Raw genomic sequence first — 23,597 nt, forward strand, 5'->3', positions numbered from 1 at the left:
GTAGTTGCCCTGTTTTAGAGCCTGCAGTCTTTTTTTTCTTTTTTCCGGTCTTGACATTCGTTTGTAAACAAGCTTTTGAAGGATAATTAAGAAAGCAGTAAATTATAGCTGCAGTGGATGTCTGATGACGCTAATTAAGAGAATAAAAATGACGCAAGGTGACACAAGTCACGAAGAACAGGAAGAAAATATGAGAAACGAAAGGGAGACGGTAGCTTGTTGCAATAATTGTTCCAGTGTTTTATTTAGAAATGAGGACAACTGCATGTCTAAGCAAGGATGGCAATACATTGATCTAAGGTAACGTTTTATTTGTTAATTTTTTTCTCGCAACATATTTTATTTTGAATATGCCTATGTGGCAAAGTGCCCCCCCTGTGTGTGTTATATGTTACGTGTTGTGTGTAAATGTTGGTGTATAGGCATTGGTACACGGGATATAAGCGGTCTGTGTTTCACGTGTGTGTAAATTGTATATTTGTATTTAGGCACGGGGATGGCACATCACATCACGTGCAAGTAAAAAGTAATATGTGAGCACGGGGAATTGCACTTTAATTAATTCACGTGCAGTTGTACCGAGATTCCAATTGAATGATTGACTAGCAATCGAATCTCGGTACAACTGCATAAAAGCTGCATGTTTTCACTCACTGGGGGTTGGTGTTCGGTGAGTGGAGAACGGGTTAGGAGACGGAGGGTATTATAAAGTAAAAGTAAAGTAAAATCGTAAAGATAAGTGTTTTCACTCACCGTGTTTGTTCGTCTGTCCTGCACCGTCTGTTTAGTGGTTAGTCGTTTTGTATGTCTGTTTATTTTGGCGCAAGTGCCGTGTCCTGTTTTTTGTGTTTTGTTACAAACGTTTATTTTCTGTCTGTTTATTCATTAAATGCTGAGCGAAAGCATTCGCTCAGCTCCACCAAACTCCACATCTCTCTGTCGTTTGTGTTCCTGTCTTCTGGTCTGACGTCACCCACTCAGCCATTCTTGTCACAGCCTAGAACAATTAAATGCTGCGTTGCCTAAATACATGAAGCACGATGATCCTGGCCAAATCTTGTCACTCAACCCTGTTTGTCATGTGAAATGTCCCTTGATGGGTAAAATGGTCATGGAAATTAATAGGTCATGGAAAGTCATGAAAAAGTAATGGAATTCTCCATTCTTTTGAAGTGTACAAACCCTGTTTGAGGAACAGATTTTTATTTATTTTTTTCTCCATTTTAGTAGTAACAGGTATTTACTTCAGGAAGGGGGAGGGGTGTAAAATGTGACTTGAAGTGTCTTCTCCACACTTCCGCTTATCAGGCTAAAGTATTTGGTTATAGCCAAGTTCTGTTCTGGATTGGTGGTAAACGGTACTCATTTCTGTATGAAACTAGACGTATTCCTGTTGAGGATTGTCAGTTATATTTAAACTTATTCAGGTGTAAGTTCCATGTGTACGTGTAATGTCATGCTTTATGATTGCATCGCAGCTGAACTTGGCTCTGATATCCCACAGCACCTCAAAAACATTCCCACCCTGTACAGAATTCAAATATATAACATTACGAAGTAGATTGCCAGGTCGACGCTGGCTCTAATTGTTAACCTGTCAAGTCATCTTGGCCATCATTATCTGTTAAGTCATTAAGAGTAATGTATTCCATGTTCTGGTTACAGAATGTAATGTAAAGGTGTGGCAACATGAACTAGTTTAGTGTTATGTAAACCTAAAGGTGTTCACCTCCTCAGGATCCATTGTTACAGTACACAGCTCAGATAAGAACATGTTTCCCTGGGTTGTTGCTTGTGAGCAAACAGAAGGATATACATTGTGTTAATTTGATCATTTACTGTTATTACATTTTTAAAACTGTACATATACATATTCATTATTCCCTAGTTCCGTGGTGCCTCTTTTGTAATTGAGCTGCTGCTTTGGAAATGTGCATTTTCTCTTGAACTCTGGCACATTAACAATATATAAAACATTCTCCTATATATTCCATGGTGAATTCAGCAGGATAAGGAAACATTGCAGTATAATCCAGGGGGACAGCCATTGAACAATTGTGTAAAGTTTCCTTTTAAATCTGACCAAAGTTACTGTAGGCTTGTGAAACCTTGTATTCAGCCTTGGTCCTCTTCTAGTTGTGCTGACTTGAGCCCCTGTTAGTTACTCGTGCTGTGCCCTAAATGTGTGTAGCAAACCTTCGAAGAGACTGAACGCTTAACCTTCTCCACACTTGATACAGCCCATGCCTTGGTTGCATTCATTGTTGCACTTCTAAAATTCTGTTTTGTAGGGTCTATGAAATATACCTATCCATAGGACAAGTTGCAATGAAATAGAGGTAGATAGATAGATAGATAGATAGAGAGATACTTTTACTTTTTCAAAAGACTTTATTGACTTTTGGTACAAAACACAATAGGAACAATAATTACATTATTTTTTCTTTAAATATTTGACACAATTTAAAACATTAAGTCATTATAAATAAATAAATAAATATTATAAATATATATTAAGGATTTCTCCTTCAGTCTCACTGAGCACACCCCCAATACACCAATTTAACTGAAAAGAATCTAAGTCATGGATCATGCGGTGATAACTGAAATCCAACTTGATTCTACTAATCACCAGCATTCTAAAAACAGTAACAGCATCTGTTTCCCCAACCTGGGCAATTTGAGCTTTTCTAGATTTTAAAATGGAGAGCTTGGCCTGCCCCAAAAGAGAGTTAAGTAACTGGTACAGATGCTTCTTTTCCTTAATATAAGGCACACCAAAATGAAAACACATTTGGAAAATATCACATTCAGTTTAACAAATACATTATTGAGTACAGTAAAAAGAGAAGCTAATCTTTTACAAAAGATAAAACTATGAAAGACAGTCTCTCTTTGTAAACAAAATTGACATTTGTCAGATACCATTGGGTCTAGCATGCACAGGTAGGCATTAACAGCGAGAATCGTGTGCAAGAGTCTCCACTGTAGATCTCCCAGCCTCTTTGACAGGGGGGGTTTATAGAGGCTTCTCCAAGCCGGCCTGACCTGCTCTTCCACCTCCAACCGCTCTCTCCAAGATGTATCTGGAAGGCCCTGTAATTGCTTCTCGTGTCAGCTTTACACAATTCATACAATGTGTCCCCCTTCACACTTGACGGGGGAGATCTGTCAAGTTCTCGATTTTTAAACAAATGTCCTTTGTCTCCCTTGTCTCGGCTGATAGCTGGGGAGATCTGTATGAGGGGGAAAAGATGTTTCACGGGGAAGAGATACAGTTAGTAAAGCCCTTTCTTAGAGTCTCATTCTGTGCATTTGATAACACTGCATGAATCTGGGAAAGCAGCAACCCAGCTACCCTCACAGACCGCAACCCAAAGGCTAAAGACAAAACCTGTGGACTTTTCCAATTAAAACTCTCCAGATCTAAAACATGGCATAACTTGATGACCCTGGCCTTCATCATTACATTTGTAAAAGCCTGTGATTTTAACATTTCCACTAATTTCACTAATCTAATGTCGCTTCATCCAAACCCACCCTCAGACTGCCATACTTTCAACACACTCTGATAGTAGGCTGGTAGTTTGGACCAAACAAACAGAGTAGTGTCTAAAAAGAAAATATGCATCCCAAGACCCAGCCCTCCAACTTGACGCAAGAAGAGTAAAGCCACGTCAACCCAGGGAGGTTTCTCACTGCTATAAAGCAATTTTTGGACAGCCTGCAGTCTAAAAGCAGCAATCCTGCTGGACAGGTCCATCAATCAATCCCTGACCCCCTTCATCCAGAGGTAGGTACAGTATGCTTTGCCTTAGCCAATGCAGTCTATCCCAGAAAAAACTTAAATTCAGTCTGGATTATTTTTTTTTAAACGCCTGGTCAGGTTCTACACATATGCACTTGTGCCAGAGCATGGAAGCAGCCAAGTTGTTTATTATTAAAACTCTGCCCCTATACGAGAGCTGTGGCAAAACCCAGCGCCACCTCTGCAAACGCCCCCGTATTGCCTCCAACACTCCCTCCCAATTCCTTTCAGCTGCTCTCGCACCTCCCAAAAATACCCCTAGGTGTCTAAACTCTTCCCGGCTCCAGAGCAATCCACCGGGCAACACTGGAGGCCCAGGCTTCATCCATTTCCCAAGTAAGAAAGCCCCGCTCTTCAACCAGTTAATTCTAGCAGATGAGACTCTTTCAAAAAGCTGTTGACTGTCACAGAGTTTTATCAACATCTGCTTGGCTGGTTATAAAAACTGAGATGTCATCTGCATAGGCAGATACTTTTATGGGCAGAGCCGGACTACCTGGGATAGAGAGCCCTGTTAAAACATGCCTGAGCCTGCAAATAAGGGGTTTGATGGACAGGGAATAGAGCATTCCCGAAACAGGGCAGCCTTGTCTGATACCCCTGTGAACTGGGAAAGGTGCACTCAGCTCCCTGTTGATCTTCAGCAGACTGAAAATGTCACAGTACAGGAACTGTATGTGGGATAGAAATCCCAGGCCAAATCCAAAGGCTTCAAATACCTTCCATACGTACTTGTGATCGAATTTGTCAAAGGCTTTCTCCTGATCAAGAGAGATAAGCCCAGCAGGGAAACCGAAGAGCTCAGAGGCAGCCAATGTGTCTCGAATTAAAAAAATACTGTCAAAAATGCTTCTACTGGGCACGCAGTAGGTTTGGTCGGGATGAATAATATTTCCCATTACAGTGCTCAACCGATTAGCGAGGGCTTTCGATATTATTTTGTAATCAGAGGCCAACAATGACACAGGCCTCCAGTTTTTGATATGGCACAAGTCCCCTTTTTTTGGCAGCAAAGTTATCACTGCCCTTCTACAACTCAACGGCAGCTCCCCTTTCTCCAGACTCTGCGTAGACTGCATGTAGATCTTTCCCAAGCAAAGTCCAGAAAGACTTGAAAAACTCAACAGGTAGTCTGTCCAGTCCTGGAGTTTTTCCTCCCTTCAGCCCCATGAGAGCGTCAGAGAGCTCCTGTACTGTCAGAGGTCTGTCTAGAAAACCTTTCTCCTCTTCAGAGATCTTCGGCAGTCTCCAAGAAGTTCTGTGTCTCCTCCGGCTGTCCTTAAGCTTCCGCTGTGAACAGCTTTGTGTAGAAGTCCACAGCACATCGCCGGACCTCTCTGGGCTCCCTCAACTTGTCCCCTGACAGTGTCTTCAGGCAGTGAATTACTTTGCGCTGCGCACTCTTTTTCTCCATGCCAAAGAAAAACTGTGTTGGTGCATCCACCTCTGCAAGGTATTGCACTCTAGACCTCACCAGCGCCCCCTGCACTTTTGACATTCAGCAGCTCAGCCAGATGCTGTTTCTTTTATTTGAGGTCTTGAATCGTCTTACTATTGGGATTAGACTGTAGAGCTCCCAGAAGCTCTAACATGTCTCTCTCCAGCTCTGAAAGACCGGTGGGAGAAATAAAACACTTGGTAAACAGGCTAAAATGCTGCTTTAAAAGTATAAAAACAGTCTAATCTCGCTAAAGAGACCGTTTTTTCACACACTTTGACCCATGTGTACTGTCTATTTGTGCCATTGAATGCTTTGCACACGTCGGACAAGTCGTGCTTATTTAAAATCATTAAAAGCTCTTTGGCAGACTGTGGGTGCGGCTCAGGGTGATTTCGATCATCTAAACAATGTACAGTGCAGTTAAAATCACCGGCTAAAAACAGGACTGCCTCACTTCCACAACCGTTCAGAACTGTATCTAAAATCTGAAAGAAAGCAATCTGTTCTCTGCCCTCATTTGGTGCGTAAAAATTAATAAAGACCAGCGAGATTTCACCGACTTTCGCTTGCACTTTAAGTAACCGCCACTTCACTACCTCAGTGACCTCATACGAAACTGGTTTAAAGTCTTTTGAAAAAAGGACTGCCACCCCAGCACTCACACTAGATCTGTGACTAAAAAAAGTCTCCCCCTTCCAATCCCTGGCCCAGTCTATTTGATTCCTAGAATCAGTGTGTGTCTCTTGCAACAAAATTACTTTCAAATCTTTCTGCCCCAGATACTCAAACAACACGGCTCTCTTTAAATCATCCCTACACCCGTTTGTATTTAATGACCCAATCTTAAGAGAGCTCATATTAGGGAGAGATAGACAGATACAGAAAGAAAGAAGGAAAGAAACCACTTATCCATGGGAGAAGAAAATTGAAAAAAAACTGTCAACTATTTTAAGCAGTTTTAGTCTGCTTATTAACCTTTGCAATTAAGTTCTTTAGACGCCAGCGCTTCTGCTCAGAAAGACCAGAGCCTGAAACTTTCTGTAGCAAAAAATGTGCCGACCAGCAAAAACATTTTAATGTTAGGAAAATGGTCTTCAACGCTGACCCCCCCCCTCCTACCTTTAGTAAGTTCTAAAAACGTTTTAATACTGCCCACGCTGTAACCAGTGCAAGGGGGCTCTGCCGTCAGCGAACAATCAGACTCCCCTCCTCCTCACTGTCAAACTCTTTGCAGGCAATGCTAACACTCCACGGTGTGCTCTCGCGGCTTTTTTCAGGTTGAGAGCTATCGGATATACCTGAACCATCATCCGTGTAATTTGCTTTTTTTTTTTAGTGATGACATCTGCAGTCACTTTTCTCTGCCTCTTTTCACGGGACTTTAAAATAAAACGCCCCGCCACTCGCTTCCTGCTCCTCACTACGCTCCGTTCTCAGACTCTTATCGTCTCTCTCTGTTTCTGTCAGTTCATCTTTCTCTACCTGAGTCTCCATTTCTGGCTCAGCAGAGACACCTGCTTTCTCAATCTGGTCGCTACTTTTCTGTTCCACACTGACGCTTGCTGCTGCAGCAGCTGCAGCCAGTGTGGAAGTCTCACCAGTATTAGTGTCAGTAAGCCCACTGCCCGGTTTTTCAACCCTGGCCGACTCACTCACACTCTCCTCAGCGTTGCTGTCCCGATTCAGGCTCCCGCTAGCCTGCATTGTGTCCTGCGCCTTACTACCCTCTTTAGCCGGGGTTTCAGAAACCACGAAACCGCTCTCAGCTCCACGTGCCTCCGGCTGCTTCTCTCTCCCCTTGCTCACCCTCATTCTCCTCGCCCGCATTACCTCCTTTCTCAGTTCTTTACAATGTGTCCCTCCTTATTTACAGTGAAAACATCGCATTACATCAGTACTGGCAAAAATTACATATTCAATATCATCTGCCTTGAATTTAAGTGCAACGTTCAGTTCCTGATTCACGTCATTAAAAATCATATTGACATGTCTTCGGAACGACACTATATGCTTTAGCTGCAGCCAGTCGGTATTCTCTTGGGGCTGGGTACAACTTTACCATACCGGGAAAGCGCACGCTCAATTAAATCATTTTTTAGAAACGGGGGGACATTTGAAAGAATGACTCTTCGGGACGGTACAGTCAGCGGTGTAACCGCAACAAAAGTATCATTTACAACAATGCCTTTTTCAACAGCCTTTGCAACAAGACTAGTATCACATTTAAAAAGCAACAATTGCTCCATTCATTCGAGACTCAGACAAGATATGCTCACACCCAACCACGTTACCTAAAGCTAGCACACACTGTTCCAACAAGGTAAACCCCACCGTCACCATTTTTACCCCATGGCGGCAGCTTAGCTTTTCAAACACAACATTTGGGGGAGATTCCCTCCCCTTTGAATTGACCGTACTGGCCTATTAAGCTGACAAAAAGTCAGCTTATTTGTTGACAAACACCCCAGAAAACAAAACCCGATATAACACCTATATCAAAAAAAAGTAAATAACCAAAAAGTAAAAAGTAAGAAAAAACAAACGCTCACCTACTCACTACACTCCTCTCACTCTCCCGCAGCAGTACACACTCACTCCTCACTCTCCCAGCATGCACCACTAGAGAGAGAGACAGTGCCTTGCAAAAGTATTCAGACCCCTGACGAATTCTCTCATATTATTGAATTACAAATGGTACATTGAAATTTCGTTCTGTTTTGATATTTTATTTTAAAACACTGAAAGTCAAAATCAATTATTGTAAGGTGACATTGGTTTTATGTCGGGAAATATTTTTAAGAAAAATAAAAAAACTGAATATCTTGCTTGCATAAGTATTCAACCCCTGTGCTGTGGAAGCTCCCAGTTTACACCGATGAAAGAAATTGCCCTAACGAGGACACAATTACCTTACCATTGGCTTCCACCTGTGAACCATTAAAGTTGCTGTCACATTTTCTGAATAAAAACCCCACTGTTGAAGGATCATTGGTCAGGCTGTGAATCTAAAGGAAAATGAAGACCAAAGAGCATTCTACAGAATGTACAGATAAAGTAATACAAATGCATAGATTAGTGAAAGGGTACAAAATAATATCCAAGTGTTCGGATATCCCAGTGAGCACAGTTGGATCAATAATCAGGAAGTGGAAGCTGCATCACACCACCCTGGCTCTGCCAAGAAAAGGCCGTCCCTCAAAACTCAGCGCTCAAACAAGGAGACTTGTGAGAGAAGCCACAGAGAGGCCAACAATCACTTTGAATGAGCTACAGAGTTCAGTGGCTGGGAGTGGAGTAATGGTGCACCAGTCAACCATATCAAGAGCTCTGCATAACACTGGCCTGTATGGGAGGGTGGCAAGAAAGAAGCCGTTACTCAAAGTACCATCTGAAAGCGCGTCTGGAGTTTGCCAGAAAACATGAGCGTGACCCAGCTGCGATGTGGGGAAAAAGGTTTTGTGGTCAGATGAGACCAAGATAGAGCTTTTTGGCCAAAACTCAAAGTGCTATGTGTGGCGCTAACCAAACACTGCCCATGCCTCAAGACACACCATCCCTACAGTGAAGTATGGTGGTGGCAGCATCATGCTGTGGGGATGCTTCTCATCAGCAGGGACTGGGCATCTTGTTAAAATTGAAGGAAGAATGGATGGAGCAAAATACAGGGAAATACTGCAAGGGAACCTGTTTCAGTCTGCTAAAAAACTGAAGCTTGGGAGGAAATTCACCTTTCAGCAGGACAATGATCCCAAGCACAAGGCCAAAGCAACATTGGAGTGGCTCAAGAACAAAAAGGTGAATGTCCTACAGTTGTCCAGTCAAAGTCCTGGTCTCAATCCCATTGAGAATCTATGGCACTATTTGAAAATTGCCGTCCACAAGCATCGTCCAACCAACCTGAACAACCTGGAGCAAATCTGCCAAGAAGAGTGGGCCATAATTACACTGACACTGTGTGCAAAGCTGGTACATACTTAACCCAAAAGACTTAAAGCTGTTATTGTAGTTAAAGGTGGCTCTACCAAATATTAATGTGTGGGGGTTGAATACTTATGCAAGCAAGATATTTCATTTTTTTTATTTTTCTTAAATATTTCCCAACATAAAACCAATGTCACCTTACAATAATTGATTTTGAGTTTCAGTGTTTTAAAATAAAATATCAAACAGAACGAAATTTCAGTGTACCATAATATGAGAGAATTTATCAGGGGTCTGAATACTTTTGCAAGGCACTGTGTGTGTGTGTGTGTGTCTATATATATATATATATATATATATATATATATATATATATATATATATATATATATATATATATATATATATATATATATATGGAGAGAGAGATTGGGGGTGAGACGATACACCAAGGTCATGCTACGATATGTATCCCGATACACAAGCCACGATACGATTGGTATCACAATACTTATGAAAAACTCATCTCTGCTTTGCTTGCATCATACTTAACTAAGTCAATAGATTATTGTAAGACTTTTTATTTATTAATTATTATTGTACCATACATTTTATCACAAACTATTTGTCTTTTTCAAGTTAAGGTTGAGTGTATAATTTTATTTTGTATACTATTCTATAGTGCGCTGTTTTGAAATCTGGTTAGGAATAATTAAAATTTATTAGATTTAAAATTAATGATAAAATTAGTATTAAATAAGTAATATTCATCAGGATTAACACATTTCTTTAAAGAAAATAACATATTCAACCAAATTAAAGTTTAAAAACATTATTAGGGCACACTGAAAGGTGAATTAAATATAAAATAAAACTCGTAAGAAATGTAAAAATGCGATATGTTTTGTCATCTGTAATAAATAGCTTTACAGGAAATGCACATTCTTTCCACAAAAAAGTCGAGTCAAAATTCTTATAGCCCATCATCCCTCACAAATGACACTTCCTGTGTGTGTGTGTGTGTATATATATAAGTTTGAGAAAGGAAAACTGCTGTGTGCCAAAATGATCAATAAGAAGAAAAGAGAAAAGGATATTTCAGGTACTTAAAGGTAGACTATATATTTAAATAAAGCTTGTTGCAACTCCGTTCCATACTCTCAAATACTAAGACTGAGACGCATTTGCAGTGATGATAGTGATTTTTTGAATAAAACAAATTACATGTATGCATTTTTCAGAAACTGTGGTTTTCCAGACACTATACTTAGAGAAGCCAAGTTAAGAGTATTGACAATAAAGAGAAAGGATGCCTTGTACAAAACCAAAACACAGAATACCAACAATTGTATTCCCCTTGTTCTTACATATCATCCTATGACCAAAAAAGTACAACACATCATACAAAGAAATTTTAGCATTCTTCAAGATGATCCTTCTCTTATGTCATACAGAAGAGACAAAAATCTAAGAGAGCATCTGGTCCACAGTAACATTTGACCCAATCTGGACAGTCTTTAGAGTACGTTTCTATGCATTAGGTCACGCTGTGCAACTTGTAAATACATTCACAGCAACACATTAGTTAAGGGAGCAAAATCCTCATTTACTATCCATGATACTTTTACTTGCATTAGTAAAGGAATAGTATATTGCATTGGCTGCATCAAATGTAACAAGCTGTATATTGGTGAAACAAAACGACGCTTGGCTGATCACTTCGTGGAACATCTGAGAAGTATACGAATTAACACCTCTACCTTTCCTGTCGCCAGAACAGAAATGACCACACTATAGAAGACATCACAATTTGTGTGATGGTTCAATGCTATGGAACTAATGCTGTCAGGAAACAAAAGGAATGTGAACTTATTTTCAAACTAGGCACTTGAGCTATTTGGAATGAACATTCTATTCTGAGGTCGTCATCATCATCATCATCATCATCAACATTCTGGAATTTTGTTTAAAAGACTACTTATTTGTTTTTTTTATCAACTTCTTAAAGCACTGTTTTTTTGTATTCAGCCGATGAAGGACTTGTAGTCCGAAACGTCCTGATAATTGATTTGTAATCAATTATTCTACCTTTAAGTACCTGAAATATCCTTTTCTCTTTTTCATATATATATATATATATATATAATCATTTACACCGGATTATGAAAAGGAAACATTAAAACTGGTAAAAAGAAAAACATATAACCATCTATTTATATGAAATAAAATGCTCTCACAAAAGGAGACACATGTATATAGGATTTGACTACAAAAACTTTAAAATTAGCCATAGCTTCCTCATCTCTGTCCACAACAAACAAGGCAGGCTGTCTCCGCCTCTTCTACACTCCCATTGGCCAGAGTCACAGCCGTCTCAATTCCCATTGGCCAGGCAATGTTTCAGCAACCTGTTCTGAAGCATATAGTACAGTGTCAGTGTTCCCTGCATGCAAAGGTATAAAGAAAAAAACATTCTTGGTATTTGGGCCTATTATTATTATTATTATTATTATTATTATTATTATTTATTATTATTATGTACATTTCGTTTAACTTTTTGTTATTGTTAAGTCATTTATTTCACGTTTTTGTCTAATCAATTTTCATTAACGATTGTAACCCTAAGTTAAATTTAACATATAGAATTTGCCATTGTTTCCTCTGCTCCCACTTAAATTCTGGAAGCGTCAGGCTGGCTCATTGCACAATGGGATATGTCTGGGATCAAGTGGAGTTTATGTTCAAACAACCAAGACATTTTCTTTCATGATTTAAGAGTTATTTAATAAATGTGGCATATTATCGTGTTGTAAAGTATTGTGATGCATCAATACACAAAGAATCGTATCAATTATAAGGCACTTTCTGCACGAAAGAATGTCTCTACAAAGTCATTAAACAGTTCTTGGCAATGGTGAACTAACCACCCATTCATACCTCGCTTAATTGTTTATTTGTGGAGTTACACACCCAAAAACTCTTCTATATTCTTTAAAACATGACCACTGATTGTGCAATAAAATCTAATTACATTTTTTTTGCTTAAACATTTTGATTCAAACAGAACAGAAAAAACACAAGACGTTTCGACGCATAGCATGTCTTCATCAGGTGTAGCTCTACAACTGCTAATTGGAGAAAAGCTTTTGTGTATCTCTCTCTCACGATTAGATAGATAGATAGATTTAAAAAAATGGGGGTGACTGAATATTAAAGTAATTATTATTCTAAATAAAATAACTACTTGAATACTTTGATTAAGTTTCGAATACTCGTTCATTTTTAAAATAAATGGAAGAATGTGCAAACCTACTTGGTATTTTTGAGAGAGGAGGAAGTTAAAAGTGATCGGCCACTACAGTTGTCACCTCACTGATAATTGACAGGGAGGTGGGCGCTCTTCATTACCTAGCTCTGCTATTAGCTAAGGGAGTACATGAGCAGTGAAAATGGCATCTTAAATTTTTTTAAAGCAACATGTGGAAGTATTTTGAAACAAGTTCCAAGACCACCATGCAATGTAATCTCTACAGCACAAGTATTTTGTATTCTAAATCGAGTTAAATGCTCAATCATGTAAAATGCAAGCACCCATCTGCTACTTTGGAAGAAAACACAGAATGTGGCAAAAAAAAAACAAACAAGCATTGCATCTTTTACTGCGCGCAGTGGAGGGGATGTGAGGCGTCTCGGGCTTAAAAAAAAAAAAAAAAAAAAGAGGCTTTTTTTTGTTTTGTTTAAGTTAACTTTTTTAATTTGGATTTTGACTGCAAACTACCCGGATGATGTTAAGCCTTTGTTTGAGTTCTGCAGTTTTTGGTCTCCTAGTGGTATTGGCTTGATACTGGAATCAGACTTTAAAAAATATATTATTATATTATGGAATCAGCAAATACAGGTACAGTACATCTCATTTTTGTTATGTACTGTATTATAGCATAGATTTTTTTGAGCAAACATATTGTTGTGCTTTGTCAGTAAGCAGTCATGTGTGTTTTGTACAAGTCTGTCACAAAAAGTGGTTAATAGTGTACAGGTGCAGGTGATTAAAGAACAGACAGAATTGTAATACAGGTGAAAAGGTTTGTTTTATTTGTTTTTGTCCAGTGCCTGACAGCTAAACAAACAGTAAACAATAATGAAGGTAAGTAATACAGCGGTGTGTATTACTTAATTTATAATCTCCGGGTTTGCCCCGCAAATAAGTCCTGTTTTTATTATACACCCACACAAAATACAAAACACATACACAAGTCCGTTGGTGTGTGAATTAGTGCTAGTGGTGCAAATACAGTTAGTGATAAGAGTGCAGTGGTGTTTTGGGTTTTTGCTGACCTCTGGTGACAGCTCCGGAACGTGTTAGCTGTCTAGTGACTACAAACAAACAAATATACAGAAGGAAACAAACAGATGTGTAATGACTGCAGTATAGGACAATGTCGACCCAGGGGACTTTTTTGACCTGAAAAAAGAATCAAGGACCAGAGGCACAAATGGAGATTAGATAAAGGGGCATTCAGAACAGAAAATAGGAGGCACTTTTTTACACAGAGAATTGTGAGGGTCTGGAACCAACTCCCCAGTAATGTTGTTGAAGCCGACACCCTGGGATCCTTCAAGAAGCTGCTTGATGAGATTCTGGGATCAATAAGCTACTAACAACCAAACGAGCAAGATGGGCTGAATGGCCTCCTCTCGTTTGTAAACTTTCTTTTGTTCTTATGATACTGACCTTTAAGGTTAGGGTTTTGGTGTAGGGAGAGGATTATTCATTGTTTTTATAACAGTAATGTGATAGCCAATCAGAGTGCAGTGTCCTGACAGGTGAATTTCGTGTTACCTTTGTAAGCACTTAAAACAGTAACCTAATGTCTGTACTCAATTGTTTGTTGTCTCATTCTGCTGAATGATTAATCTATGCAGTGGATGACTGCAATGAAATCAACATGTTTTTATATTTTAAATATTTTGCAAGTGTTGTGTCTGGAATTGTGTACGTTTGTAACATGTTAGTGAAGTATGACAGCATGTAACACAGACAGCTCTTAGAATTACATGTTACTGTTTATTTTTCAGTAAGAACAAGTTTAACTAGATAGGGGAGCAGAATCCGCGCGTGAGAGTACAGATGTTAACTGTGGTTTGATGTATGATATGCAGTGTGCTCCCTCTGGCTCTCTCTTTATCCTAAATGTTTGTAATCATGCTTCCTTCTAAGTTTGTTTTACTGTGTTTTTGTCATTACTATGCTGCTGCCCTATAGGATATTGCCATATGATGAGTGCTGAGTCGGTAATCTTCCATGTCACATCTTTGCTTTCTGAGTGCTACATCTTTTAGTCATTCACTCTCCCTGATCTTTATTCCTATCTTTGACCATGGCTAGTGTAAACTCCTGGAATTTGAGGGGCCAATCATCCTGTAAAGAGAGCACAGTGCTTTGATTATCTCAAGAAAAAAACGGATATTGCTTGTTTGCAGGAAATTCATTTGTAATGTTTATTGTTGCTCGTTTTCAAAATAAACATTACAAGGTAATTGTTTACTCCTCTGCTCTGAATTGCTTATTCCTCTACTCTTGCCTAGAGACAGTTGAACCTTAATTTGTCTCCAAGGTAATGATTCGGAGGGGAGATGCGGCTATGTAACTACGCTGTTGAATAACGTAGTGGTCAGTGTTCCTGTTCAAATATCTTGGACGCACAGTTTTTCGACCACATGAAACATACGTTGGCCTCATTGGGGAATATCCCTGTTATATTGGCGAGATTTCAATCAGCGATTCAATCCAGCGTTGGACACATCTCACCCTTCAGCCACACATTTTACTGAAACTACTCAATTATTAAACAAATGTATCTCATTTTCTTCTAACTGGTTAGACTGTTTACATGACATTATTTATTTGGAAAGATCCATAGCTCAGCTACACTTAGCCACTGCTAACACGATGGCAGCATAGGATACTGTTGCAGATTAAAGTGGCACAGTTGTTTGAGGTAAGATCAAGTACATGTTTTTGTTATAAGAATAATAATATTATGGCATTTCCCCCTAGAACAACTAGCATTCAATCAATTAAAGAATATTATTTCCTTGTTTGTTTCCATAGTTTTTTGTATTGTGTTGTAATCTTGTTTTTGTCTGGATATTGTGTTGTATTTCTGTATTAATGTGACATTTTTTTTTTTTATTGTTCTGTCTTCCCACATGTCCCTATTCCTAAAGGGTGGGGAAAACAGAAAATATCAATAAAAATAATTGTTCACAAAAAAAGTTCTGAATATGACAAAAGAAAAACAGTTCTCTAAATGCAGATTATTTTTTAAAACAAATATCATTCTTTTTATATTGAGTTTTTTCTTGAGAAACACTCTGTGATCTGCATGTTCTGGTTCACAAAAATCCACTGGATTTTAATCCGGCCAGAGCAGATCGAATTTTGCCATCGCCCTGATGAGAGATCAACATTAAGAACCCGTCTCTGCTCAGCTGCTGGCGGACTTGACAAAAACACCCTGAACATAGTGAATGGTAGGTGAGGCTGTTAGAGAACATGACAGTAAATAATATTTTCTAATTATTAGTGCAGACACACATTAATGCATGCTCATGTTTGTATTAGAAAATGACATTTAACTTTTTAATAAAATTGTAACAAAAAAAGTGTATTGATACAGGGGTCACTACCGTCAAGAAAAATATAGCGGTTCACAGTGTGAATCGATGAATCGGCACACCTCTATTGTCAACCAGCAGCCTAGATTCGAGCCTGCGAGGACACAGTTCCCTGGGCTGAAACCAGGCATTGCCTTTATTGCTAATCCACAGGACCTGTTTTGTTCAATTTTAATTCGGCCCCCACGGAAATCTACAGTAAAATGTCCTAAAAATCTGCAGAGAGAAATATATTCTGCAGGAATAACTTTTTTTAAATAAAATAGCGTTAATCGGTATAAAAAAATCAGAACAGTAACATTTCACTTTTTAAATTAAGCATTATGTAAGGTATCATTTAGCCAGTGCAAAATAGATGCTATACAATATACATAGTCTTTAGAAGCAAAAAAAAAAAAAAAATGCTGAAAAAAGGTATTGCTGAGGTGGTCGTCGTTAAGAAGAACATAAGAAAGTTTCCAAACGAGAGGAGGCCATTCAGCCCATCTTGCTTGTTTGGTTGTTAGTAGCTTATTGATCCCAGAATCTCATCAAGCAGCTTCTTGAAGGATCCCAGTGTGTCAGCTTCAACAACATTAATGGGGAGTTGGTTCCATATCCTCAATTCTCTGTGTAAAAAAAAAAAAAAAAAAAAAAAATGCCTCCTGTTGTTGTTTTAAGTGCAGTTTGAAAAGCTAAACTGCTTATGTACATTTTTTATACACATTGGTAAGTAAAGTTGACATTTAAAATAACTATTTTACCAAGCATAATAATTGCACTCTTAGTCTGTTCTCAACACTAGTTTTACTTCTCCAGAACCTCCCAGGTGGTCAGTGAGGCAGCCATGCAGAATGTGTCATATCAGTCAACCTGAACAAAACTGCTTACTGCATCATAATACAACATTGGTGTCTGCAATTACTGTAATGCATTTATAGGAATGGTCGCCGTGGCCAAAGAGATTTTGAGATTTTAAAGAAAATAAACCCACAAAATAGATTGATCCTCAGTGATTCACCCCTCGCCTTGCATAACACAAAAAATTAAAATAAGGGAATAACAGCAACCTGAAAAAATAACCACGTTTTGCAGATTGTGCAAGGCTTTCTGTTTTTTCTGAGATGGCATTATTGTTATTGCGCATGGTAGAAATCCATGTGCTTGAAGGGTAGTGTGTTTTATTTATTTATTTATTTATTTTTTTCGCTGATGTGACTTAACCACGCAAATTATGTAATCATGTTGTTGTTGTTGTTGTTTAGATCCAAGTACTTTCTAATACAGACGCCTCTAGTTGCTGTAGCTGAAAGACATATATTTTGAGGGAAGAAATAAGAAATAATAATAATTGAGTGGCACCCACGACAATTGCCGTATGGCCACCATTAATTTCGAGCCCTGCACCTTTCTAACTGAGACCTTTTAAGTCCTATACATTTTAGACTTCAGGCAGAGCCATGATTCATAGCGTTTGTAGTGTCTGGCAATCGCATAATCCATATTGTTTCATATTGCAGCCTTATGCTCTGCTATATGTATTTGTTTGTCCCACATAAGCTAAGCCACAAGGGCAGTTAAGCATATACAGTGCTACTCCGTTATAACGTGACCTGTTATAGCGCAGAATCAGTTATAACACGGTAAGGTCGTGGCTCCCATTACCCCCATAATGCAATTTGACTTGAACGTTCCAGATACTTTAAGTGATCCTGGTGATGTTATCATGAATTATTACCATGTGCTGTTTTAATTAGCCAATTATCATTAGATAGTGGCGATTTATACAAATCTAGGTGGACAGAAGGCCAAACTTGAGGATCACAGTCCAGTATCTTCCAATGTTTTGAAAGGTATTCTTTTATATCATTTGAGAACTCTGAAACAAAACTAATTTATTTTTTGTGTAGATGAATAGCAGAGAGAAAACGTAGAATGTCTTCTATCAGTTGCCATTGATCAAAACGTAGCTCAAAGGTTGAAGCATCTGACAGTTTTTTGTAAATGTGCTAGGGTTGGAACAATAATCGATAATATCGATTTAATTACAATTTTTTGCAGCAATAATTTTATTGCGTTGAAAAATTATCGATAATGATAATCGTAATTATCGTCCGTGACCCAATGAAGCAGGAAGCCACTCTGCATTGAGCAGTATTAAACGGCACTGAACTGTCCAAGTGAGGCGAAAAACATGATCTGTGTGAGCACTGGCTTTCTAACATAAAAACACAAATATTATTAAAAAAAAAAAAGAAAAAATGCTAGCTCACTGTAAAATTACTGTAGAAAAGTGGAACTTTCTGGGGTTTTTTTTTGTACGTAAATTGAATGTAATTGCAAAAAAACAGAAAATTCAACCATATGACGAACATGTAATACACCCTAAACAATGTGTTGCTTCTGTTGCTGCTTTATTTTAAAACCCATATGTCACCTATTTGATAATACTATCTGATTTTATATTTTATTAAACTACTATATTAGTTTTCTAAAAATATATGTCATTTATACTTTTGAGAATTACAATGGTAAAGCTTGTTTTCAGTGCTTCCGCCAGAAAAGTCTGAAAACAGTGTGTTTGTTTTTTTTTTTGTTTTGTTTTTTTTAATATAAATTTAGTCGTTGCCAATTATTTTTATTATTTTCTCCCAATTTAGAATGAACAACTATTTTTTAAGCTCAGCTCACCGCTACCACCCCTGCGCTGACTCGGGAGGGCGAAGACGAACACACGCTGTCCTCCGAAGCGTGTGCCGTCAGCCAACCGCTTTTTTTCACACTGCAGACTCGCCATACAGCCACCCAAGAGCTACAGCGTCGGAGGACAACGCAGCTCTCCGGCAGCTTACAGGCAAGCCCGCAGGCGCCCGGCCAGACTACAGGGGTCGCTGGTGTGTGGTTAGCCGAGGACACCTTGGCTGACCTAACCCTCCCTTCCCCTGGGCGGCACTCGGCCAATTGAGTGCTGCCCCCTGGAAGCTCACATCCTCGGTCGGCAAAGGAATACTCGCAACGTCCAGTCTATAGAGCGCATCCTGCACTCCACGTGGAGCACCTTTACTGGATGTGCCACTTGGGAGCCCCGGTAACCTAATTTCTTAATAAATTGAATTACCGAACATGAAAATCCTGTGTTCGTCCTCAGCACTAATATAAAATAAATATGAAGCGTATGTTTACCTTTATGAAGACTGTCTAAGATCTTATCATAAATTCAACCCTGCCGGTTGTTATCGTAGATAGACTGCATGCTTAACTGGATGCAGAAGCAGCTATCTTGTTTGTTTATCACCGTGTTTATCTCTGTGGTGACGGGGCTAGGTGTATTGCTCAGATCCGCCCCCTTTGTTTTTTTTGGGTTTCTTTTGGCTTCTCTCGGCTCTTAAAGGTCACTTGGCCATTTGAATGGTTTTCTCCGTATTTTCCGGAGAAAAAAAAGACTAGAGACCTACGACTACGTCTTTTTGATGTCGTCGGACAGAGTCCGACATCGGACCGGAAAGGGAAAATTGTAATGTCGAACCTGGGGATTACAGTACCTGCTCATGACAAAACGTAAGATACGTAAATATAATAATTTTAGACCTGTAATACAACATTTAAACATGCATTCTCTAGTCTATCACCAACACTCCAATTTAAAAAAAAGATTAATCTGAATAAGGTAGTTTGGCACGAGCGATATTCCATGCTTGCCATACAAAACTCGCTTGAGTCGTTAAATCGGCTTCTTTACTGAACACCGAAAAGAGCATCTGCATGAAGTCTGATCCAAGAGGATATTCAGATGAAAATGTTGTTGTGATTTGTTTCATAGTGATGTTTTGAGGTAAGCGATTTGTTGCAGATGAGACACAGGTTTACCGCTGTTTTCAGTGAAAGAAAATTCTTTATTTTGATTTTACAAATGCAGCTCGGTTTGACTTGGCAGCTCATAAAACAAGATGTCAGAAGCATTTCCCAGTAAAAGCCAAATAAACACACGCAGCCTATTTTAATGTGATCATATTCTACATTATCAAACACTGATGTGGATGTTGATAGCATTTGTCGTCTTTGTTCATTTAAGCAGTGTGTATTTTATTACCTTGCAGTGAGGTCCTGTACTGTAAAAGGTTATTTCCTGTTCTGATTTTATCTGTAATGCCCAGGTCCATCTTCCATAAATGGTTGGGGAGCGAACCCCATAGGTAGAAGGTATCTTAAATGTTGCTTTAAATCAGCAAGCATTTCTTTCCTAAACTACCATTTAAATTAAATCAAAGTGATATAATTGCTATAGTCATTGTAGATTTTTAGTAGATTGCAGTGCCTATAACAGCCTATTTTCATTTTTTAATTATCTTCCCCTATATAGTACCCTTTTGAAGAAGCTGAAGTCTAGTTTGTAGTCTGATCTCCTCCAGGGATAGTTTTTCTCTGTTTCCATTGAACATTGGTAGCAGAAAATTACAACAGTAGCTTTTTTATTGTTCTTGCAGATGGAGGAGGGCAGAAGGGAGGTATGCCATGGAGAGAGCTTCTATTGTGAGCCACTGGAACTGGCTGCAGGCTCACATCTCCGACTTGGAGTATCGAATCCGGCAGCAGACGGACATCTACAGACAGATCCGTACAAACAAGGTCAGTGCAGGAGAACCACACTCTGTATTGGTATGGGGTTATCCCTCAAGAAATTTTCCCTGGTGACCTTGCATTTCAGAATCTCTAATCTGCTACAATCTGTTGACTATTCAGTTTGTAACATTTAGCTCTTTTTGGAGCATAGCGATCAGACTTGAGATGAAGCTGTATCGCTCTGTTTTGATCTTAAAATGTACATTTCTAATGAAACAACTATGTTGGTCGTTCCAGCTCAAGGGAACTAAGACAGGTTAAAATGTATGTTGTCCTTTGGAACTGCAATGGACACGATTTTCTTTGTTTGCATGCTGCCTCCTGATGTTTTCTCAGTTCCTGTTCTTAACACTGCTATATTTTCTGTTGATAGGGTTTAATAGTCCTGGGAGAAGCTCCCCTAGCTGTGGAAGACGGGCTTGTGGTAAAGTCAGACTCCGCAGGATGCAGCCAGTTTGCACAGGTAGGTGGTGAAGAACAGCTAAAAGCACAGATGTAACTTTTTTTTAGTGCATGTTCAACTTATGTGGAGGAAATGTCTTTTGAGAGCTAACAATTAAAATGTGTGGTGCAAACGGTAACCTAATTTTTTTTTTTTTTTAATAAATTTAGCCATTGCCAGTTATTTTATTATTTTATCCCGAATTTGGAACATTATTTTTAGGCTCAGCTCACTGCTACCACCCCTGCGCTGACTCGGGAGGGTGAAGACGAACACACGCTGTCCTCCGAAGCGTGTGCTGTCAGCCGACCGCTTTTTTTCACACTGTGGACTCGCCATGCAGCCACCCAAGAGCTACAGCGTCGGAGGACAACGCAGCTCTCGGGCAGCTTACAGGCAAGCCCGCAGGCGCCCGGCCAGACTACAGGGGTCGCTGGTGGCGGTGAGCCGAGGACACCCTGGCCGACATAACCCTCCCTCCCCCCGGGCGGTGCTCGGCCAATTGAGCGCTGCCCCCTAGAAGCTCACATCCTCGGTCGGCAAAGGAATAGCCTGGACTCGAACTCGCGACGTCCAGTCTATAGATCGCATCTTGCACTCCACGTGGAGTGCCTTTACTGGATGCGCCACTGTGGAGCCCCGGTAACCTGATTTCTTAATAAATTATTACATACGCATTTATCGACAATAATCGATGCATCAACAACTTTTTTAAAAATTCAAATTCAAGAAAAACATTAGGATTTTTTTATCAGAAGATCCAATAACTAAAAATGCTGTTGTACATAATGGTTAACCACTTCAACTCCACATGTAAACATGAAACCCCTTCCAAGGTACCAGATTTTGAAAATAATAATAATAATGTTTTCATACCTATAATTGCTATAAAATGTTTTTTTTTTTTTTTTTTTGAACAATGAAAACAAAAACAGTCTCTGCTTCCCTTGTGTTGGAGGGATAGTCACAAATGCATGTACACAGCTACTTTGTGCAGGCATTGTGATGGATCTGGCTGCCACAGACACCTACTTTATTGCCTTGTACCCAGTGCTGTGTTTTGAAAGTCAAGTAGGTTAGTTAGACACGATCTCCCTTTCCTAAACCCATGCTGACTGTCTCCCAGGATATGGTTACCATATAGGTAATTGTCCATTTTGGATCTTATAGTTTCCATAAGTTTACATATAATAGAAGTTAGGCTTATTGGTCTGTAGTTACCTGGTTTGGTTTTGTCTCCCTTTTTGTGGATCAGTATTACGTTTGCTATTTTCCAGTCTGTCGGTTTCAAGAGTCTGTTGCATGATCTTGGTTAGCGGTTTGTAAATAACGTCTTTCATTTCTTTGAGTACTATTGGGAGGATCTCATCCGGCCCAGGGGATTTGTTTATTTTAAGAGCTCCTAGCCCCTTTAACACTTCTGCCTCTGTTATGCTAAAGTTATTTAAAATTGGATAGGAACAGGTCGACGTGTGGGGCATGTTGTCCATGTCCTCCTTTGTAAAAACCTGTGAAAAGTAATCATTTAATATATTTGCTATTTTTTTTTTTTCTTCATCTATGATTTTGCCATTTGTGTCTCTTAGACATTTAACCTCCTCTTTGAATGTTCTCTTTGCTGTTATAATATTGGCAAAACATTTTGGAATTGGTTTTAGCCCCCTTAGCAATATTGATTTCCATCTCTCTCTTGGTCTTTCTAACTTCCTTTTTGACTTGCGTTTGCAGTTCCAAGTACTCTTTCTGTGTACATTGTTTTTGGTCCCTTTTAAACGCTCTGTAAAGTGCTTTTTTTGCTTAATATTTTTTTTTAATTGATCTATTAAACCATTTTGGCAATTTTGTTTTAGATTTAGATTTGTCTACTTTTGGGATGTAATTGTTTTGCACATCTATTTTACTCCAATCTACTTCTGTTAGTCTCTGTTAAATGTAAAAGAAATTGACCTTTTTTTATTTTACTACTAATAAATAAAGTGGTAGCAACTTAATTTCCTAGTGTGTGAGTTGTTTGAATGTGTTATGTTAAGCAATGCACTATATGCAACCTTTTTCATTTTTGAATGCTGTCCGAGTCTAAATGCCGCTGGATCGTAGCTCCACATACGTGATCCAATGAAACCTTGCAGGTTGTACAAAAGAGTTTGCCACCATCACCATGTAGAATGCAAAATTATTGCACACGATCTACTACACTCGCTTAACAATACCAGTTGATATCTCCTCGAATACTTAACCTGCCCCGGATGCTCACAGTGAGGATAGCCCAGGTTATTGGCTGCTCACGGTGAAGAATGAATTTCATGGGCCGTGTCACATTTTTCACGGCTGTGAAATAGGTAGGGCTTGATAATGTATGTAAGAATCCATGTGAACGAAACATTGCAACATGGTAAATCAGGCTTAATTCTTCTACAGGATAAGTTCAAAATAGTAAATAAACATCTTTGAAGTTTGAGCACAGCAGAATGTTTGGGTGTGCAGTCGTTAGGCCCACATTGGTCATAGTCTTGTTGCTGGTCCAATAATTACACGGATGTACTGCTTGTACTGTTCTTGTCAGATGGTAGTTGATCAGGTCGAACTTGATGTGCAGGATGTGGTGAGATTTTTCTTGTAAATATCGTGGGTACTTGTGGTTTGCAGTGCTCTGGTGTAGAGGTGATGCAGGTTCTCCAAACAAGGACAAACAAAAAGTTCACAGGTCA

The 23,597-nt window shown here is 39.1% G+C and overlaps 1 protein-coding gene across 5 annotated transcripts in view; it reads left to right on the plus strand.

Moving 5' to 3' along the window:
- Positions 1-23,597, plus strand: part of LOC117433381 (KAT8 regulatory NSL complex subunit 1-like) — a 124,902-nt gene that overhangs the window by 59,189 nt on the left and 42,116 nt on the right. For all 5 annotated transcript variants that reach the window (XM_059006690.1, XM_059006691.1, XM_059006688.1 and 2 more), the window contains 2 exons: positions 20,312-20,453; positions 20,821-20,910. In XM_059006690.1, coding sequence (XP_058862673.1) covers positions 20,312-20,453; positions 20,821-20,910 — 232 coding nt within the window. The remainder of the gene's footprint in view (positions 1-20,311; positions 20,454-20,820; positions 20,911-23,597) is intronic.

This window comes from Acipenser ruthenus, chromosome 33 (assembly GCF_902713425.1).
Source record: "Acipenser ruthenus chromosome 33, fAciRut3.2 maternal haplotype, whole genome shotgun sequence".
NCBI lineage: Eukaryota > Metazoa > Chordata > Actinopteri > Acipenseriformes > Acipenseridae > Acipenser > Acipenser ruthenus.